Source organism: Poecilia reticulata, linkage group LG6 (assembly GCF_000633615.1).
Source record: "Poecilia reticulata strain Guanapo linkage group LG6, Guppy_female_1.0+MT, whole genome shotgun sequence".
In the NCBI taxonomy this organism is placed as follows: Eukaryota; Metazoa; Chordata; class Actinopteri; order Cyprinodontiformes; family Poeciliidae; genus Poecilia; species Poecilia reticulata.
In genome coordinates, this window is record NC_024336.1 from 2,732,146 (window position 1) to 2,754,385 (window position 22,240).

The 22,240-nt window shown below is 37.5% G+C and overlaps 3 protein-coding genes across 8 annotated transcripts in view; 2 read left to right on the forward strand and 1 right to left on the reverse strand.

Annotated features, from left to right (window-relative positions):
- Positions 1 to 19,946, forward strand: part of LOC103465731 (alpha-1,3-mannosyl-glycoprotein 4-beta-N-acetylglucosaminyltransferase C-like) — a 50,186-nt gene extending 30,240 nt beyond the window's left edge. For 2 of the 5 annotated variants that reach the window (XM_008410842.2, XM_008410841.2), the window contains exons 3-5: positions 17,558 to 17,703; positions 17,789 to 17,936; positions 18,371 to 19,946. In XM_008410842.2, the coding sequence (XP_008409064.1) occupies positions 17,575 to 17,703; positions 17,789 to 17,936; positions 18,371 to 19,536 (1,443 nt within the window). In that variant the 5' untranslated portion in view covers positions 17,558 to 17,574 and the 3' untranslated portion in view covers positions 19,537 to 19,946. Of the gene's footprint in view, positions 1 to 11,233; positions 14,840 to 17,557; positions 17,704 to 17,788; positions 17,937 to 18,370 lie in introns of those variants that run through there. The other 3 variants (XM_017305519.1, XM_017305520.1, XM_017305518.1) reach the window with 3 other exon arrangements.
- Positions 19,856 to 22,240, reverse strand: part of ampd3b (adenosine monophosphate deaminase 3b) — a 50,506-nt gene continuing 48,121 nt past the window's right edge. The window contains exon 14 of the mRNA XM_008410887.2: positions 19,856 to 19,909. Coding sequence (XP_008409109.1) covers positions 19,856 to 19,909 — 54 coding nt within the window. The remainder of the gene's footprint in view (positions 19,910 to 22,240) is intronic.
- Positions 20,406 to 22,240, forward strand: part of rnf141 (ring finger protein 141) — a 22,777-nt gene continuing 20,942 nt past the window's right edge. Inside the window, exon 1 of one of the 2 annotated variants that reach the window (XM_008410839.2) lies at positions 20,406 to 20,695. The gene's annotated coding sequence lies outside the window, so the exon portion shown is untranslated. The remainder of the gene's footprint in view (positions 20,696 to 22,240) is intronic. The other variant, XM_008410838.2, reaches the window with a different exon arrangement.

Genomic DNA, 22,240 nt, shown 5'->3' on the forward strand with positions numbered 1-22,240 from the left:
ATATATAAAATTGTGTCCTTTCTTTATTGCATTTCTGAATAATTCAGGAGGCAAATTGACAAAAGTAGAGAAGAGTGTTTTTCTGGTCTGTATGGTCTTAATAGGGAAGGCTGTAGTGACAACCATTAAGTGTTTTCATTCTGTTTTTCATTTTTTCTTTAAAAAAAAACCTGCAATTGTTTGTGTGGAGCTGTTGTTTACGTCGCCTTGGAGACACCAGCAAATTGTCCGACTGCTTTTTTTCGAGTGGTTCGCTTATCTTTTATTATTCTTAACACGTCTCCAAATAGACTGTTGTGTCGCTTGTTTCTGCTGAGCTTGTATGTTTAAAATGACATCTTACAAGCAAAGCATGAGCCTGAAGGAAAATGCAAAAACAGTACAATAGAGCAGGAAAAGGCAATGTGAATATAGAAATGTACAGTTGTTGTCTGAATGGGCCCAGTTTTACACTGGATCCCTGTCTCTGAAATTCCATAGTGGTTTATGTAAACAAATAATGCAGTGCTATGTAAACGACATAAAGCGGTGAGGTGAGTGAATTGTCATCAGAGCAGACAGAGGGTCTGCACAGTGTAGCATGAGACTAAGGGTGTTTTCACACCCAATAGTCCAGTAGACTCTACTCTATTTGAGACCAAATAGCAACATTTGTTACATTTTCAGCTGGTGTGGTTCACATTCGCTCTGCACTGTCAAAAGAATCAAACTCTATGAAAAAATGTGTTTACTTCCTCGCCTGAGAGGGGCGAGGCAGCACCAAGAATCACTGAAGGAAACAACACAGAAAACCTCTGAACAAGAGATTAGCTGCGTTCCCATAAACATTTCCACAAATCTTTGTTGTTATTGTGCTGTTGTGGAAAAAAGACACAATCTCACATTTGCCATGTTTCCATTAAATAAGAAATGTATCTAAAATCATTCCTCAATAAGCTCATTCACAAGATGTAATTAAAAATCATGGCAGTTATGGATGTCCCTGCCATGATTGCAAAACTTTTTAAAGAGATTTTTCAGTTTCAATTTTTTTTTCCAATTTCAGACATTTTTTTTTCCAGTTTTAAAATAAAATTTCAGTTTCAAATCTTTTTATTTTTTTTTCAGTTTTATTATTTTTTTCCCCTTTTGAACAAAGTTTATGGCCCCAATCTAGCTCCATAGAATCAATCTTACCACGGTGGTATCAATCTGATACGGATATCAACTTTATAGCTGTACTGTTGATATTTTGGATTGGTCTCCCCACCTCTACTCTTGTGAGAGAACTGCTAAAACCACTGCTGGGTTAAATGAAAATGTTTAATGTAAGTGTACTAGGAGTATTAATATTCTTACGTTTAACTGTAATTGATTAAACACAGACTCACTGCTGCAGAGCTTCTTACAGGAGCAACAGGAGACATTTTACAAGACCAAAAATCACCTTGATCGTCATCTCACTGCAGAGAAAACTCACTGAATCCTGACAACTACTGATCAACAAAAACTCAAGTTGTGATTCATCTTTTCTTTTTTTTCATATTTTTTTCCTCACCATGGAATAAAAAAAATGGATCAATATCCAACCGAAACATAAGTAGAGAATCCCAAATCAGTCCATCTTCATTTTCTCATTTTGACAAGTTGATGCTTCATGCCAGATAACTCTGGAACATGTGATAAACCTTCTTCATGTTGTAATGATTGGAAACAGAACGCACAATTTAACTGTAAAATATGGGCCGAAATTACACATAGCTGCCTTGAAAGACAGGAAATTGCATTTTTTTGCACAAATATGAGTGATTACATCTAGATCACAGAAAAATGTGGAATTTGATTTTCAGCCTTGGATCCAAAAGGCTGACATCTTCACACAAGCAAAGTAAAAAGCATCATAAGGAATAATTGTATTCAAATTGTCACCAAATTAGACTGCAAAAATCACATGTGTGTTACTTTCCAAAATCCTCCATCAAAACCTGCTGCCTGCTTTCCTGCCACACCCACACACACACGCCCATGCACGCACACACACACGCACACCCCTACACACACACACACACACACACACACACACACACACACTGCAGCTCACTAGTGTCCTTCTGGGTTAATGCACTGCCTGGATGTCAACAGGCAAATGAACAGCACTGTTTACCAAATGGCTTTGTTGTTCGGCACACAAGCTTATTAATTCGGCATCTCATTACAGGCGCCGAGGAGCCATTTTCCTGGAAATTAATTGCATTTTTTTTTTTTCAGCACGCTCTTGTCATTATCATTCTTCGCTGCATATGGATTAGCTGTGACCATAATAGCCCTAAATATTTCTATTACAGGAAGCCTAGACAGAGTTGGAGCATCAGCCAGAAGCGTGACCATGTTGGTGTGAACACAAACGCTGAATTTCAAACAGGAGCTTTTGTGGAAATCAGGCTCCAGGTGCTTCCTGCTAAACAAATACAGCGGCCAACAGTTAGCGTAGCGTTGTTGATTCAAAGTCTTGAGTGTTTCTGAAACTGGGACGACGCTTGCTAATTTTACACGTTTAAATCATCATGTAGTATGGAAGAGGATTAGGGCCACTGATAAAAAAAGAATTCTGACTTTAATCTCAGAATAGCGATGGGCATTTATCGTATAGTTTATCGTGAGAAATTTCCTGTCATAATAAGATTTTTATTTATCGTTGTTGCAATAAATTCCAATTAATGTTTAAAAACCTCTGAAGCTATCCATGTTGTTGGGATTTTTATTTCTACAATTGTTCACTTTATTAATAAATAAATCAAATCAATAAATATCAATACATTTAAAAATATGATTAAATGCAGTTGCTGTGTGCATTTTAGTGATAAAAATTACACTTGTTTGTGACTGTCCCAAAGAAGCGTATTACACATAAATATGTTTTTCAAGAGCGTTACTTGTGCTTCTGGGGATATTATTAAAAAGTAGTAGTTTTTGTCGTCACTTTTATCGTTATCACTGTAGTACCGCAAAATATCATGATAAAATTTTATGTCCATATCATCCACTCCTATTTCAGAATTTTGACTTTGACACAGAATTAGAATTCTGAGCTTAATCTGTCAAAATCCAAATAAATAACCAAGGAGACTTCAATTACCATGTTACTATATGAAAATAATATGAAAAATAATCACATAGCAGTTTGTTCTTTTCTATAGGATTTAAGACTCTACAATTTACAAAAATCTGATTCTGAGGAAAAAAACATCGGAAATCTATAAAACGTCCAAATTTTAACTTTTTTTCACTTTTCCCAAAGGCCCTCTGTACTACAGCTGCCATAGCAGCATAGTGCTTAACACTGCTGTCTCAGAGGGTCCAGTTGGAGCATTTTTGTGCTGAGTTTTTATTAACTCTTTTATTCTGGCTCTTCCCGTTTTCTTCCACTGCCGCTTGTTGGATCAACTGGAGATCTTTAACTGCCTTCAGTGTGAGTTTTAGCATGGGCCTTGTTTTGGATGGGCGACCTGTCCGATCGGTGCCCTGCCTGTCGTCCACTCAGGCATCGGCACGGTGAATAGAAACAGCTTACCCGCCTTGTGGCGGGAGGGGGGGGGACTGAGAAAGCTGATCACTGAACAGACTGTAGCTAAATGCTAACAGGTCATGCTAGCAACAGTCTTTCTTGTGAGGAGTACTCACCTTTCAAATACAGTCTTATGTGCTTTGCAGGCATTTTATCATTTTATAGCACAATCAAGTAACGTTAATGGTATATATACTAAATATGAATGAAAAGAAATTTGACTTTGTAATTTAATGACTTGAAATTGGGCCTCTGTCTCTTTAAAAACTTCGGCTCTTCAGAAAACTCCACCTTCAGGAAGTCATCACAACATGGTTCCTCTATTAACCCTTAACTTTTTTTTTTTTTTTTTAACCAGCATTTAACTGAGAAGCAGCTCCAGTTCCACCACGTGTTTGCGAATTGTTGCTGGCTAGTCTGAAGGAGCTGAGAGGGGGAGAGCTGCTCTGTGAGGCAGAAACTTGGAAACTGCAGCTCCTTAGATGAGCTGAATCTAGAAGGCGGGGCTAGGTCCAGGCAGGCATTTTGCACAGCTGGTGGTTGTCATAGAGATTAAATGATTTCTTAAATATGCATCAAAGAATCATGAAAAATACGCCAGGTGTATTTTTCAAGAGGGAAGAACATAACATGATGTAAAGCTCAAAATAGTTGATTTTACATAATACTGTCCCATTAATATTCTCAGATCTAATTATATTTTTCAATGGAAATATATATTTTTTTCAGTTTCATTTTTAGTTTTCATACCTTTGGCCCCATATGTTTTTAGATCTGAAGGTTGTCTCATCAGAAAAAGTTATGGACATTTTAATTGAACTCGTTTTCACTGGATTCACATAAAAGTCAACAAGACAATTGTAATAGTTATTCTGATTCAGTAGTGACAATAAAAGCCCCTCCACTATATTTTCTCCTATGAATAATTGGTTATGTAATGAAGTCTAACCAAGTCTTATAGAATTGAAAAAGCAAAATTTTCTCCATGAACTTGTGGTCTGGTGCTACACACACACACGCCCACACATGCACACACACTCATGCATGGGATACTGGAGGGTATTGACAACAGGTGCACAACATTCTTTTTTCAGTTAGAGGAGGTCATTAAAAATTTATCATCTTAATTTCTGTTCCAAACTAATTATCCGAACAAATGAGTTTGGAGGTCTCTCCAACAGTTGTTGGCATTAGTATCTCTAACACTATTTTTTATTTATTTATTCTGTTTATAAGATGTCATTTGAGAGTTTTAAATTCAAACAGCCAACGCAAAAAGCCAAGCTTTCGGCTTTGTGATTAAAATACAATAGAATAACGGACCGGAGCCTGTTCATATGTAAGACCTGGTAGAGGAACAGTTGAAAAACGAAAACTAACTTCTACCAAATAATGACAGCTAGATTAAAATATTTATTATTAAATAAGCGATACCAATAAACAGTGACCCCTTTAAAGTGCCACCAAAAGTCACACAACACCGGCACTGTAGGACCAGAGCTTTCCGACAAGATGATGATTATTGTATGTTAGAGTCTGATAACGACCGGTTTGCTCCACAAATTCAACACAAACAAGATTGTTCCCAGGTTATAAATACCTGTAAATTATGCAGCGCGGAGAAAATGTACCGATTAAAGATCAGGTCTTGAACAGGAGGTGAAAAGTGAGGATAATAATAATAAATAAAGGCTGTGAGCTGAGAGCTGCATAGAGAGAAAGAAGTGAGTTTATCAGACCTCTGTGGGCTGCACCTAATCTCTGCCTGAGGCTATGAGGAAGCACAACATGTGGAACAGAAAAGATATTTATTTTATTCCACTGCATTGATTTTTATCCTTTTTAAAAATGTCCGGAGCACATCTTGGTTCTCTGTCCAGTTTAGCCACTTCAAACTGCTCTGGCTGATGTCTAGCCAGCTGTAAGATGTAAGTGGCAAATTAGAGGCAGAAACCTCTTCACATTAGCATTGGTTAAAGTAATCTGATCTCCGTTATCGGCTCCTGCAGTTGCAACAAGCTGCTCAGTATTCAGGATTAAAAGCGGGCCTTCGGCCCTCGAGCTAACACAATTCTCTTCTTCTGAAGCTCGGCGCTGGCGCACAGCGGGCCTGCCGTACATGTAAATTGCATCTGGAGTGTATTTACCTTTCAGGTCAAAGACGAACATGAAAGGCTTCTGCGGTCCCAGTGGCAGCGACTGTAATGAGGATGGGCTCGCCTCAACAGCCAGCGCTTTGACCCACATTAGCTCGCTGCTCCAGGCCCGTATGGAGGCACAGCAGACACGACAGTCTGTACAACTTCATGTCCTACTGAGTCGTTGTAAATGGAGAAAAAAACCGGAGGAGTAAATTGCCACCAAAAGATTTATGAAATTTTGAGATTAATTTTCAAGGAAATATTCGAGCTCCAAAAATCAAAAGTTAGCCAGAAAAAAAACATGGAAATCTCTGAGTTGGGAATGTCAAACATTTTCTACAAAAACACAAAAGTTTCAAATTTGTTGGAAAAAAAAAACAAAACTAATCTCAGAAATTTTCTAGGAAAAAAACATGGTCAGGAAAACAAGATCAATAATCTTCAAGCTTTGGAAATTTGTCAAAAGTTGTACTTTTTTACTTTGTCAATTCACAAATTTCTAAGGTTTTCTTTCTAGAATATTTCTGAGATTAATCTACATATATATATATAAATTTGGAGGTCTCTCCAACAGTTGTTGGCATTAGTATCTCTAACACTATTTTTTATTTATTTTTTCTGTGTATAAGATGTCATTTGAGAGTTTTAAATTCAAACAGCCAACGCAAAAAGCCAAGCTTTCGGCTTTGTGATTAAAATACAATAGAATAACGGACCGGAGCCTGTTCATATGTAAGACCTGGTAGAGGAACAGTTGAAAAACGAAAACTAACTTCTACCAAATAATGACAACTAGATTAAAATATTTATTATTAAATAAGCGATACCAATAAACAGTGACCCCTTTAAAGTGCCACCAAAAGTCACACAACACCGGCCCTGAAGGACCAGAGCTTTCCGACAAGATTATGATTATTGTATATATATATATATATGTGTAGATTTTTTTCTAATAAATGTTTGACTTTCCAATTTCCAAAAGTTCAATGTTTTCAACTTTTGAATCATAGAAATTTCCACTTTTTTTTTCTAAAAATGTTTTGAAATTAATCTAAAAATGTCTGAGTTTTTTTCAAGGAGATTTTCAACTTTTGAAGCTAAAACCATTTCCAAATTTTTCTACAAAATTTCTGAGATTCCAAAAATTTTGAGAATTTTTTGGTGGATATTCACTCCTTTTTTTAAATCTATAATAACCCAAATCTATAATAACCCCATGATGTGGGTCTCGTTAGTCTGAGACCCACATCATGGGTCAGATTATAGTTACTCTGTTTCTACAAGAAAAAGTTTGTAATCTAGAATACATTTTTAATAATTCTTTAACAGCCCCAGATAGCACACATTGTTAAATCAACGTAAAATTATAGTTGGAATTGTTGATTTTTGGTTGAAGTCGACAAATGATGGTGGATCAACCATCAAACAACCATTCACCTCTAGCCAAGTAACTAACGTTGAAACTGTGTCATTGAATCAATGTTGTTTTGTCGTTGAAATCTAATGACTGAAATGCGATCAACATCTGATCAATGTTGAATCAATGTCAGCTGTTTTGCCACACACCTTCTTCCCCTCCTCTCCTCTTCATCAGAGCTCTGGGTGAGGGTTAATTACGTTTTTACTTAAGCACTATGTGCAAGAGCTGGATGGTTGTTTGATGGTTGATCCACTGTCAGTTGTCGACCTCAACCAAATATCAACCATTCTGACTATAATTCAACGTTGATTTACCATTGTGTGCAATCTGGGCAGTTTGTTGCACCCCTCATCACCTCCTCATCTCCCCCTAACTCCCTCCCAAATCTCCCCCCACCCACCTGCTCCTCCCAGCCTTCCCCTCTTTATCCCCTCTGATAAAGAGGGGATCTTCCCTCCCCCCCTCCTTGAGCTCTGGGTCAGAACATTTTATTACTAAGTGGGGGTTAATCATGTTTCAAATTAAGCACTACATGTTGAGAACAGTGGGTTGCGATTCCTTTCTGTACATTTTTTTACTTGTCTGTAAATATTATTACTGACTGTGCATAATGTGTTGACACAAAAACATCTACAAGTCTCTACTAGGAGTTGTACAGTCCGACTCCCCCTTTTTACACTAGTGGTTTTTCCCAACCAAACAGCCACTTTGCTGCTGGCTTGTTTGCAACCAGYTTCTGAATTGAATTCTCCTCTGAGCAGTTTTATGGTAAGTTTTTCAATATTACTTTGATCTTAAATGTGTTTATTGAAAAATAACTGCATTGTTTTGTGCCCATAGTAATCCTGGTTCTTTTGGGGCAAAACAGATATTTTTAATAATTGAGGTCATGTCTCCTTTTGTATTATTTTCATCCTACCCACCACTCCAGGCCTAAGTATGAAATCCTGTGAGATTTTGTGGGATTTGAGTTTTTAAAATAGGGCGGGGCCTATTGTTTGGTCTGGGAGAGCATGTGGTGGACAAGGAAGTGTAAGGCTAGCTGCTCCAGGTGGGCTTTAAATTGTTGTGATAGTAATCACTTGTTTTTAACTTTTTATTATGATGTGTTTAGGGACGTGCTTAAATGTGCATTTGTTCCAGAACAGCTGAGTTACATGACTGCATGACTGTCTGCAGCCATCAAGAACCTCAGAAGGTTGTTGATCATCCACAGATTCAATCCAGGTGAGGCAGAAGAGAAACACTTAAAACATGTAAGGCAGGTGGAACACTGAACTAAACCTGCTTTTGACTGATTCAGTCTGTTGATTCTTAGATTGGTAACTGGTTAAACTGAACTGGACTATTATTACTTGTGTGGGATCTTTATCAGCATATAGACACTTTTTTAAGGAATTTAATCAACTTATTTGGAAATATTTGTAGTTGATGGAAGATTTAACCAGTTATTTGATGGAAGTTTATTCTGTATAAATTATTTTAAAAAATTCCAAGTACAGTATAAATCACATTTTGCTCTACTTATTTGTCTCTGGTGTGTTTAAATAAACCCTGATCCTCCCTGAGTTTTATCTTTAGGTTTTCTGATAAACAGCCTTTATTTTAAATATTGATTCACTCATTTTAACATGAGTGCAGCATCATAAATCCTACACTATACTGCAACTTGATGGGTAAATGTAGTTGTATGTAAACATTAAGATAAATATTAATGAAAGATCAAGATAAATATTTAACAGTGAGTGTACATGGGGAACTATATGGTTTGTATTTGTTCTGAGACCTGTAACCAGTACACTGTTTAATCTTTCATTGTCTTTCAGAACTTTTCAAATGTTTATCATCTTTCTAACCGGCACCTTCCTCACTTTTATTTTTGTGTTTTTCAGCCATTGCTCTGCATTTTGACCGAAAGCTGACTCTTGAGGACTGCAGCTAAACTGTCAAGAAGTGGCTTCATTACGCGCAAGAACGAGAGGAAGACATGGCAAGGAATCAAAGTGACGCCAACCAGAGTCAAACTGGGGTTACCACAACTTGTACTGTTTCCCTAGTTCTTACAGTACAAAGCTTAACCTCATGGACTCTGTTCTTCTGTAGACCATACACTGTTGTTTTGACAGCCAAAAAAGGAGTGAAATATGTTTAAAGATCTGTCCCTCTTAAATAAAATTTTATATCAAACCCATGTTGTCATATTTAACCTTTTGTACACAGTTAACCCATGATCTGCCAATAATGTAGTGTTTAACACCAGTGAAGAAACTTTTAGTGGCATGTTATAATGTAGATATATCAGACCTAAAAATGTACATAAAGCAGGAGCTTTCATTCAATATAAAATCAACAGAAATATGCCTGCAGAACCACTTTCAGATGAAGGTTGAATCAACATTGATTCCTAACTGATTCAATGTAATAACACAAATATGCATGTAAATTGACATACAGATGGTTGAGTCAACATTCAAGTGACCGACCACTTTCAATGTTTCAATGTCTCTGCCTAACATTGATTCAATGTTTCAATCATTCTGTGCCATCTGGGCCCTTGTCATGGATCTCGGGTCACGTCTGTGTTGTGATCTGTTCTGAAGTAAAAACCCAAACAGCCAGAAGCCGAACCGTCTTTACTGTTCAAACTCCACTTTGATTTGAACTGTGAGGGAATCAGGAGGGAACATCACTAAGTCGGTCTGACTTTATTTATTCAAGGTGACTCAGCTGGAGGCAGGAGAGAAAACGTTCAGACAGCATCTGTATGCATGAGGTTAAAAATACAGAAACTTAGAAGAAATGGACAGACGAATGACTGTGTCCTTTATGTTGTGAAATGCTGCTGTATTTTACTGAGAATATTGTGTAATGTTAAAATTCTGTGCCATCTGGATAATGCATTAAACATAAAGTGTAATAGAATTAAACTAAGACAGTTTTCTTGAATTTTAGAATGCATCTTTTCACTTTTTTTGCTTATGATTTAACTCTTGTTTGTGGATTATATTTAAATCTGTTCTGCCATTCTGTGACAATGAAATGTTTTGTGAAGTGCATGCATATGTAGTGGTGTGGTGACAGCAGAGCTAATTTTTCTTTTAGCGCTTTAGTGTTTTTGCTAACTTTGAAAACATTTGGCGAGCTTAGCTTCCCTTAAAGCAAATTTCCTGGATACATTCTAAAGCGCTAATTTACTCGACTGCTTCGTAAACATTCAGTTGAATAAAATTTGACATCCGTGTTGAATTTTGGTTATCGACCGTTAAGAAATATTCAAGTAGTTTATCTTCATGCTTTTATTTTGAAGTGGGTGAAGGTTGTTTACACAGCTGCTTTCTTTCCTCTCATCGTGACATTTATTATGTACCCAGAATGTAACACTATAACTGTTGTCTTTAAGAACATGGTTGAATTTAGCTGTTTAGCGTTAGCTTCTGCTAAGCAGGAGTATTTTAGGGTTAGCACAGCTAATGTTTTAGCTAGTGGTGCCCACAATTTGTGTATGTTTGAGTCTGTTTACATACATTTTAACTTGTGTGCTTTAAAGAAAATCTAAAATTTATTTTTTTTAATTTACTATGTCATAGTTGAGCAAAAGGTAAAAAAAAAAAAAAACATGAAAATACAAAAATTATCATAATATTCACCACCATGAAGAGTGGCTGCATGCCTCCGACCTGGGCTCTTGCCTCACTCTTCTCACTCATCTGAACCATTTGAGTCACATCTTATTGTCTGTGTCTGTTTTGAACCTGCCACCCACTAAGGGCAGAATCGATCTATCATCTCGCCTGACTCACTCTTTCAGACGGTGCCTGCCCGGGATGTGAGCGGTGTATGTGCATCTGCTACGAGGCCACCTGCTGTTATTCATAATGCCTTCTGAGTTTCCTCTCAGAGAAGTTGACAGGAGAATGCTGACAGTTTTAGTCACACAAAGAGAGAAGGAAAGCTGTAGAAGCAAAGCTGGAATCAGTGATGCATTTACAACAATTTATTAATGCTGCATTATGTATATTTTATTTAAAAAACATTATCTTTTAATTGATCTATGTCTTGATGGTATAAGACAGATAATCTATGAAAAATCAATGTCCTTTGCCTTCTCCCAGTTCTCCCAGTGCTAACTGCAGAAATACACCACTCATTCAGAAACAACCAATCAGAGCCATAAGGAGGGTCTTAGCGCTGTCAATCACTCTTGTGCTCATCTTGTCCCACTAGCTCTCTGCTTACAATTTAACAAAGAGTTCAACTTTGCTAGATCTTTTTGATGAGCAATGACAACATAACCTGCTACAAATGCTAAGGGTAGTTAGCATAACCACTGATGACGGAGGATAAACCAGTTTTCCCGTATGTGTACATTGTTTCTCAACCACTAGCATATTTAGCAGCATACAGAAGGTTGATTGACAGTGCTAATTCCCGCCTCCTGGCTGTTATTGGTTGTTTGGCAGACTTCAACCATAGCTCAGTTAGGAAATGGAGAAAATTGATATTTTATTTTTTGTCTGAGGTTATCATATTGTCAGACATGGTGACAGTTTGAATAAATATGGGGGGGAAAAAACATTTTTATAAAAGTTACACTCTGCAGCTTTAAGTGTGGAAGTCCAAGCCACTTTTCACAGTGGAATTATTCATTCTGACTCGGTTAAGGAGGTGATATTTCTTCTCTCAGAGTCCCGGCAGCCCAGTCCATCCCTCCACCATTAACCACCTCTAGCTGCCTGCATTCATCCAGTCGATAACAGGATCTCTCCATGTGCGTCCCTCTGTCTCCGCTGCGAAAACCGTCCCATCCATCATTTTCTGACCAAACGCATTACACGCAGGGTTCTGCTGAAAAGGCAGATTCTGTTTCAGCATCTTGTCCTGTTCCACTCATTCCCCTCTCCAGGGCGTATCCTGCTCATATCCCAGTGACCTACTGGTTACCAGTGCTGCACAGTGGTATTAAGTTTCGTTCCCAAAAGGTCGCTATTGAAATGAAAAGATTACTCATTAATTTTTCCACAATCACACTTTCATTACAGGCTGGTTATTAAATCTTTAGCTCTCTAGCCCAAAGCCTATCTCGTCTAACCCACTGCAGTCTTTCTGTTTTTTTTAACAAATTACAGCTGACTTGTTTATCCGTTTATCTTTCATCCATTCTCACTTTTCACCTTTAAAATGTAATTTTTATTGCTTGTTTCATAATTGGTAAACGTTTTATATTGTTATGGTGTAAACTGCCTTGTTTCAAGCACTGAAATATGTTATACAAATAAGCTTACCTTTCTACTGTAAATAAAACAAAATAAGAAAAAAAGGCGTTCGTGTAAAAAAGTATATTTTCGAAGGACTTGGATTTGAGGAATAAATTTCAAAAATTAACATATTAAAGGTCACATTGCCAAGAAAGAAAATGAAAAACTAAATTTCTACCATTCAGCAGCGGAAAAAAAAACTATTTTCTAATTGAGTTAAAGGGGCAAGTGTTCTGTAAAATCTACTTTTTTGTAGATTTTACAAAAAAGTAAAATCTACTTTTCTGATGAGGGAATAATATTATTCCCTCATCAGAAACATATTTGGAGTGTTGCCTCGATTCTTTCATTCATGGCCATTAATCCCCATGGCAACCATTCAGCTGTACAAAACACCTGGTTGGACCTAAACCCGCCTACAAACCGCAGCTCCACCTCAGAGCTGCAGTTTCCAAGCTTCGCCCTCCCATCCTACTTTTCCTCTCAGCTCCTTCAGACTAGCCAGCAGGAATTAGCAAACATTTAGTGGAGCTGCTGAGCTTATTATGGGAGCTATTTCTCAGTGTAATACTGATTAAATGTTATTTAAGGGTTAAGAAAGGAGCCGTGTTATGATGACTTCCTAAAGGTGGAATATCAGAAAGAACAGATGTTTTGTCTGAAGTATTTGCTCTCCTGCCTTCACACACATATGAATGTGAGCGACGACTCCTTCTTAATCCATCAGGTTTATTTCAACCCAATGGATTTGTTGTAGATTCTTCAGATCAAGATGTTGCTTTCTACTCTTGAATCTTGAATTTTACAGGCCTGTCAGTATTCAGGTCTGGAAGCTGTGGGGGAACTTCAACCAAAAAAAATTAGGTCAATCACAGTCAATTAATTTTTCCACATAGGGCCAGGTTAGTTTAGATACATTCTTTTCTTAATAAATGATATCAAACATTTAATAAACTGCATTTTGCATTGTCATAACTTGAAATATAGAAAGAAAAACATCTGAAAAAAAAAAGAAAATCAAAGTTTTTTCAGCCAGAGGCGTCTTCCAATTCGCAGTAAAACAGACTGCTACAGCAGGATCCTTCCTGTGCACAACCATCAACGTCTACAACTCTTTGAAGAATCTCAAGTTAATAATATTTAATTCCCCTTTGGGAGCAATAATTACTTTTGAATTGAATTGAACAGTTTCATTTTAATTCTTAAAATCCAAATTTATTTGTAAAAGAATCTGAGGATAATTTAAAAAAAAACTTCAAGCAGAAATTTCTTTCATGGTTTTATTCTTGTGTATATCCTAATTTTCAGTTTTGACTTTATTTTCTGAATAGTGTTTGAAAAGCATCAGGTTAACCTGATTGGACCCATTTGGTTTCCATCTAGCTTCGTGTGCAAACAGCCATCACCAGCTGTTAATCATTTTTAAGTGCTCTACTGCGTTTTTTCCCCTCCTTTTCATAAAAATTTCAAACAGCAGCTGTTTCGGGCCCCATCAACTCTCATTTCTTTTATTCTTTCAGAGAGACTCTGTTTAACGCGCAGTGAAGAAGAGAAACTCTGAGGATGTATTACTATTTGAAATGCTGATAATTTGCTGACAAAAAAAAAAAAGAATTAATAAAATAAACACCTCAGCAGAGTAACATTTGAAGTAAAGGCAAATTGCCCCCCAACTCTCCACCGCCACCCCAAACCTCAAATGTGGGACTTATTTATCCCACCGAACGCGGCTTCATTTCCATATAAATGTATATGACCTATAGGAGGCTTGTTTGTTGCTCAGATTCGAGGAGAGAAAGCAAACAAAAATCTCATTTCTTAGAAGGATTCTCCGTGGCAGAGTGAGCGGGCGGCCATTACGGTGCCTGGTTAGGTATTCCTCGCTCGTCTCAATATCAGATTTCGCAGGCTGCTGTCTCAGATAATGGTGTGTGTGAATATGTGTGTGTGTGTGTGTGTGTGTGTGTGTGTGTGTGTGTGTGTGTGTGTGTGTGTGTGTGTGTGTGTGTGTGTGCATGTGCATGTGTGTTTTCCTGTCAAGGCTTTCATAATACTGACTTGTGACAGCCGTCATTGTCTTTCTACTTTACTCTCTCAGGTGCCACCTTGGAGCTTTTTCATGACAGAAAGCCAAAATGGCTCATTCCCTCCAGCAGATGGAGGATGCTCTGCTGGCTAGAATGGAACCTGAGTAATGAATGAATGAATGATAAGGTGTTTGGTTTTTTTTAGGACTGAGTGAGATTTTTTTCTGCATGTAGTAAATAGCTACTGTACCATGAAATGAAGATTTCTTCTGTTTTGCTGAACAACCAGCTCACTCTGGTGTTCTCTCCTATCTTTTGCTGTCGCCGTTTTTGCGGACTAGCGAAATGCAGCATTATACCTGGTGCCTCCAATCAACTCAAATCAGAAGTTTCCAGTCCTGACGTCATCATCTGGGCTTTCCTTTGTTGTTTAAAGAGGTGGCAATCACTCTGTATGTAAACTTTTGAGTTTGACACAAATAAACAAACCTGACATGTTATTTTTCTCATTATTGTGGCATTTAGCTAATAGAAATAAGTTGGGCAATTCTAACTTACCTAAAACCAGAGAAGTTTGGTCTGATTTAACTTCAGTGGGAAAAAGAAAAGGTGAATATGTCTTCTTATTTGATGAATATAAACTTCTAGTTACCACTATATTTTTACAGAACTTCCCATCAAAAGATCAGTCCTGTAAGAAATCTGTTTAATATTATCATATCTCGGGCCAGGAGCGTTAATTTCCTATCAGAAAATCCGTTTAAGAGCGTCTGGACAATCATCTGGCCTGTAACAGCAGAACAGATGACTGACGTCTCAGCTTGTGAGCGGATTAACAAAACGATCCATCATCATCATCCATTTAGCTTCGTCCAGTGAAAAACCTTCAAATCAGCCTTCTGCATCGGCCTCAGCCCCCAACGGTCACATCTGTCATGTTGAGTAGCTCATCAAAACGTAATTAAAGATGACGATCTGTCCAGGCTTTGATTGATGCCTCGGGGTTGCAGCTTATTATTATTCTGATTAACGTTAGAATAATCTATTTTGTTAGATATGAATAACTGGCATCCAACCGTAAAGACAGGAGTTGTACAGGATAATGAGGAAGGTTGATGGAATACCTTTGCAGATTCCTTTGTTCTAAGTTTTTTTGGTTCTTTTGGCCATTTTCTGAGTTTTCAGTTCTTTTTTTTTACTTTAGTGTTTCTTCAATCTACAAATATTCAAAAAGATTAAATATCATTTGCACTGATGTGTCTCATATTCATGCAACAAGTTAACAGGAAATAAGTGTACGTGTTGAGATCTGACTAGGAACCCTGTGATTTTGATGATTGGCACTAAGCTTCACAGATCAAAGGGTTTAAAGGTTTTATATCTGCTGGAGCCTGAAAGAGACTGATAGAACATTTTAAAGGAAGGTTCTGTAAATTTATAAAACATCATCATAGCAATGGGGCACCGTTTGTAAAATTACACAATCATTTGGATTAGCCTGTCGTAGGAGAAACACATATTTTCACCATATTAGTCATTGTTACGCCCCCAAGGTCTAGGGGTCCAGGGGCGATAACATAAAATGTGCCCAGAGGAACAAATGGGGTATAAGATGATTTATTACAAGAAAGTTTTTCAAAACGATACAATTTAACCCAACTAATGCAAAACAAAAGGGGTCAACAAACTAAAGAATATTAAGTGCAAATTAAAGTTACAAAAGGATCCAAACAAGTCACTTCAAAGTAAACTCAAAATAACCCAAAATGGGAAAACAGGGAACACACAAAGGGAATGTTAAGGGGAGCACAGAGCCTCCCAAACACGAGCTTCTAGCGTGTGAAGTGAAACTAAAGCAGTCAAACTACTTAGCAGAACAAGCAGAAACAAAACAGTTCAAAATCGCCACAGCAGTTGTACAAAATAGTAAAAACAAACTGCCTAAAGCAATTGCTAACACCAAACAAAGGGGACAGCTTTACAAAACCTCTTCAAACTAGCTGCCCCTCTAGAGGAAGGATTCAGGAGCCCTTTATAGGGTGCAGGTGGGCCTCATCAACATTTGATTGACTTGAAAATCCTCTGCTGGTCCAATAGTGGAACTGCTCTCCGACAGCCTTCAGGCCAGCCAATCAGGAAGGTGTGCTCCCACAGCTGAATCTGCATAACAAAAGGAGCCTGCACAGCCTCAAGAGGCCAAGGGTCGTAACAGTCATTCATTTATAAATGTCATGGTTTCAAACTACTTACTACCAAACTAATAGCTAGCAAGCTAAAGCTATCTTGCTAAATATTAAGTTAGAAGCTAAATATTTATTTAGCCAGCTAAATAATTAGTGAACCAACTAAAAATGTAGCTCCAAACTAAGTATTTAGTTTCAAACTAAGTATTTCAAACTTAATAATTAGCTTGAAACTTAGCTAGCGAGCTAAATGTTTACCTCCACTCTAAAAATTAGCTTGCAAGCTAATAATTTGAAGCTAAATATTTATTTAGCAAGTTAAACATTAAGTTAGCTAAAAATGTACCTCTAAACTAAGTATCCAAGTAGCAAGCTAGATATTTAGTTTCATACTAAATATTTAGCTAATTATTTAAATTGGAGATAAATATGAATATGTAAACTAAATATTTAGGTTTCTAATTAAACATTTACTTACATTTATAAATGAATGAATGAAATTGTGAAAATATCAATCTGAAAAATGAACTCCCATTTTTTTTTTCTTTCATGACTGGCTATATAAACTAAACTATCGCTGTTCATTTTTGACTGTAATTTTACAAATGGCTGACCATATGCTCCTTTCCCTCTAGTCTACAGATGTCAGATCACACTAATCTGTTTTCCTTCAGAAGCTCTGCTTTCTAGCTACCATGGTTAATGATGTAACCAGCTATTCTATTCTATTCTATTGAAGATACCACTGTTACCACCAGACATTCTGGTACTACAGATTTTCTTACAACTATTATTTTAGTTTTGCTTCAACTGCCTTACCACCATCCTTCTAGCACCATCATTTAGCTGACCTTCTCATTAAAGTGAATCATATTTTCACAGATTCTTATCTTTAATATTCTGTGGCAATAAAAGCCCAGAGCTAAAAAGGAGCTGAAACAAAAACCAATACTATTCCCACTTACATCACTTCTCTTTATTTCCCAGCAGTCACAGCTGTGGTCATGAGGTTGCTGTGGAAGTCCGTGGACAAGATGAGGTGTTTGAGAAAACGATCCACGCTCCCCGTCCTCACCTTCCTGCTCACCGCGCTGCTCTTTTTCAACCTTTACATGAATGATGGTTACGTCCTGGTACGAGTCTCAATTTGGAATCTAGCGTCTAAAACCTCTGCCAGTGCCATTCCTTGTTGATCTTTTGGGTTTTTTTGTGCTTTAGGAAGGTGAAAAGAGACAGCTGGGGGAGACGTTGATTCATCCTTCAAGCTCTGACAGATATGTGCACACATTCAAAGATTTGTCCAATTTCTCTGGGAGTATCAATGTGACGTATCGCTACCTTGCCGGAATTCCACTTTCAAGAAAAAGTAAGCAATATGCCAGGCATGCAGTTGAAACCAGATATTTACAGAAATCATATAAAACCATTTATAACTTTCTTCAAAGCCGGAGGTTTTAAATATATTTCCTCACTACTTGGCAGAATTGCCTTTTAAACCATATGACTTCATTCAAATGTTTTGGATCTATGTTAACAAGAATCTCAAAGTATTTTCCTGGAATTTTGACCCACTGCTGTAACTCAGTTGGGTTTTTTCTCCAAATGTAGCAGTGGCAATTATAGACAAACACTTAGATTAAAGGACATGTCTCCAAAAGTTAAGGCCTATGTTCTTATTACAATGTATTTTCATAAAGTTTGTGGAAATATCTGGTGTCAACTGTATATCATCTTGAATATGTTTGTTGCTAACTTGAGGGTAAACATTTTATTTGTGAGATAAGACTGATTTCATTTCAGAGTATCTTACCATTGGGTTGGCATCTGTCAAGAGAAAAAAGGGAAGCTACCTGCTGGAGACGATCAAATCCATCTTTGACCAGTCCAGCTACGAGGAGCTGAAAGAGATTGTGGTTGTGGTCCATCTGGCAGACTTTGACTTGATCTGGTGTGAGAATGTGGTGCAGGAAATCACCAGAAAGTTCGCTCACCACATCATAGCCGGCCGCCTCCTGGTCATCCAGGCCCCAGAGGAGTTCTACCCTTCTCTGGACGGCTTGAAGAGGAACTACAACGACCCAGAGGACAGAGTCCGTTTCCGCTCCAAGCAGAACGTCGACTACGCTTTCCTCCTGAACTTCTGCACGAACCTGTCGCACTTCTACATGATGCTGGAGGATGACGTGCGCTGCTCCCGGAACTTCCTGACGGCGCTGAAGAAGGTGATAACCTCCAGAGAAGGCTCCTACTGGGTGATGATGGAGTTCTCCAAGCTGGGCTACATCGGGAAGCTGTACCACTCCAGAGACCTACCCCGACTGGCTCACTTCCTTCTCATGTTCTACCAGGAAATGCCTTGCGATTGGCTCCTCATCCACTTCCGGGGCCTACTGGCTCAAAAGGACGTGATCCGCTTCAAGCCCTCGCTGTTCCAGCACATGGGCTACTACTCGTCCTACAAAGGTGTGGAGAACAAACTGAAGGACGACGACTTTGAGGAAGACTCCATAGACATCCCAGACAACCCCCCGGCCGGCATTTACACCAACATAAACGTCTTTGAGAACTACGATGCCACCAAGGCGTACAGCAGTATAGTTGATGAGTATTTCTGGGGGAAACCTCCCTGCACCGGAGACTTTTTCATCATAATCTTCAACAAATCAACAAAAATTAGCAGAATCAAAATAGTGACAGGGACGGAGGATCGGCAAAACGACATCCTTCACCACGGAGCTCTGGAAGTAGGCCAGAAGTCTGTGGAGACCAAACAGGGAAGACAGTGTACAKCCTACATCACATTAGGAGAGTTTAAAGTGGGAAACATTGAGATTAATGATGTGGACCACAAGATTGGCTTTGACATCGAATGTGTCAGAATAGTTGTCACGGCTAGTCAGAAAGAATGGCTCATCATCAGAACTATCAGCCTCTGGACCACACCGCCTGTTGGTCAGTTAAAGTAGGGACGTTGAGGTCATTCTGTACTTTTTAGTTTGATACAAGTTCATTTTGGACTTTTACTGTGCTGTAAATTTAAACCAATCCATATTTTCATGGGTTGCTTAAAGATTTGTATATTTTCATTGTGATGCATCAACAACAGAACTGCTGTGTACATAAGGTCATTTGTAATACAATGTTCATTTTCTGAGGATCTATTTATAAAAAATATTTACACATTGCTGGAACTGTCTGGCTTTTTTTTAAGTCTTGCTAGTAATTTTAAGTTAGATCATAGATCTTTAAGTTCTCAAAAGTGTAAGACCTTACTTTAAAGAACAGTTATTTCCCAAAGTTAAAGGTTTTTTCAGCGTTTGCTTTGTCCTTTACTGCCATCTGGTGGTACATTACAAAACTCAGAGATACTTTTTAAATCAACATGTTTATATATTATATTATATTATATTATATTATATTATATTATATTATATTATATTATATTATATTATATTATATTATATTATACCAAAAGAACATGCAAACTCCATGAGGAAAAACATTCTATCAACCGGTCTATCAGATATGATCTTAAATAGTCTTTGGTTGTACCATTACACAATGTATAAAGAATTAAGGGATTTAAATACTATTTACATTTATGTAAATTAGTTTTTTTATAATGTCATAGAAATACAAATACAAATAATAATAATAATAATAATAATAATAATAATAATAATAATAATAATAATAATAATTTTTATTATTATAATAAAATTCTAGTAAAATAACGTTAAGGGGACTAAGAGGAATGAATACGTTTGTGCGGCACTAGATAACTTCACTAGGGTTACATTTTAATCATATTTTCTCTCTCTCTTTTTTTTTTTTTACTCCTACTTACAAACGGTTGCGGCAGGAAACAAATGAGACCACAACTGCCTGAAACGACTTCCGACAATTTACTTACAATTCAACGGGTTAAACCACATGAACAAGGAGGTAAATTATGAACAAATACTGAAAACCTTCGAACAGAAATGACCCAATTCACCTGAGGCGAACAACGAAGTGACGGTGATTGCGTCATCAAGCCGCGCCGCTGCGTGTTGTTGTGTTTGTCAAAGCAAGTTCTCAGCGAAGGCATCAACGGAACACTCAACTTTTTGGACTAAAAGTGTGGTGAGTTTGAATAACGTAATATTCTCCGTCATAATTTCCTATATGGTGACAGCGTTTCTTGTTCGTTGCTAGCATGTAGCCGACTCGCTAAGGTTTTTCAGCAGAGCTGCTGCTTTTTGCTAGCTGATAGCTTATCAGTAGAACTTCGAATTTGAACTGTGCTTCGGTTCAGTTGAGTTTGGTCCGAAATGAATGTTTTAAAAATGATAAAAATTGGAACTGGTTAGCTGGAGCTGAGTTCGCTTTGTAGCTTATTTGGTTTCAAATGGTTCTCAGTTGGCCAGCAGTATGTATACAACGGTCCATTAACATATTGATAGTAATAAAATTTTATTTTTTTAACATAGGCGTTTATTTACAACAACCGCTTAAAAATACATGTGTTGGTAAAGTTTTAGATAAACTATGCAATCTTATTTACCATGGGGCTGCGTAGTATTGGAAAATCTGCCAGCTGAAATATTGCTGAATGCCATTGCATAAAATGTTGGTACATTATCTACATTTCAGTCATTCTTCGCCTTCTCAGCTGTTATTACGATATTAGTGACACGATAGACTTTAGTTTCTGGGCTAGGCCATCTTATCACGTGCGTCAGGTGTAAGCTCCATCCATTTGAGTAACTCTTCATTCCAACAAAATCCTTTGTTACACGCTGACATTATGATTTTATAATATTGGTTCATTGTGCAACCCTAATTTGTTGGATACAGTACTGTCGGTGTTTTCATGTCCTGAATGTTTTTGTACAGCCACACTAAAGGTGTTTGCAACAAACCACACAACTAAGTAATTACACACACCTATTGTCCTCTCTCGGCCTCTCAGCTGTAAATATTGAAACTATTCAGGATTTCTGGGCTGTTAGGTTTACTAGACATAGAACAAGATATGATTACTACAAGTCTGAGTATCTGTTAGTGTTTTGTATATAATTCGGGGTTTCCCCCAGTGTATTATAAGCCTGGTGGCCCACCAGGCTTTACTTGTGCCCCCACTAGTCTAAGCATTGCTTGTTTATTTAAGTTTTTTAACAATGTTTACATGTTTTAAGATGTTATAGTTGGTGTTCAGGTATTAATCTTCCAATCTTTCAATAATACATAATTATCAAGTGATATTTTCAAATTTCCTGTCAACTTTAAACATTTTTAAAATCAAAAACATGACGGGCCGCTGGATGAATGACTGTCCTAGCACCCAACCAGCAGGCTTAGCAAGTTTTCTGGGGCAAACCTTGTAATTTGATATAAATATCTATAATATGATCTAAATATTATTTTTCTAAAACTGAAAAGCAACCGATATTCCAGTATTAGATGTTCTTGTATCATATTATTCAAAGGTGCTTGTAGCAGTCTGTGTTGCAGCAAATCTGAAGAAGCTTCTGCTTGAAGACACTCGTTGTAAGGCAGTCTCATAAAGAAGCTCAGGGTTATCCACGATGTTCTTGATTTTATGAGAAATCCTCCTTTGCACCGTCATCTCCAGAGGTTACACAGTCGTCCACACACACACACACACACACACACACACACACACAC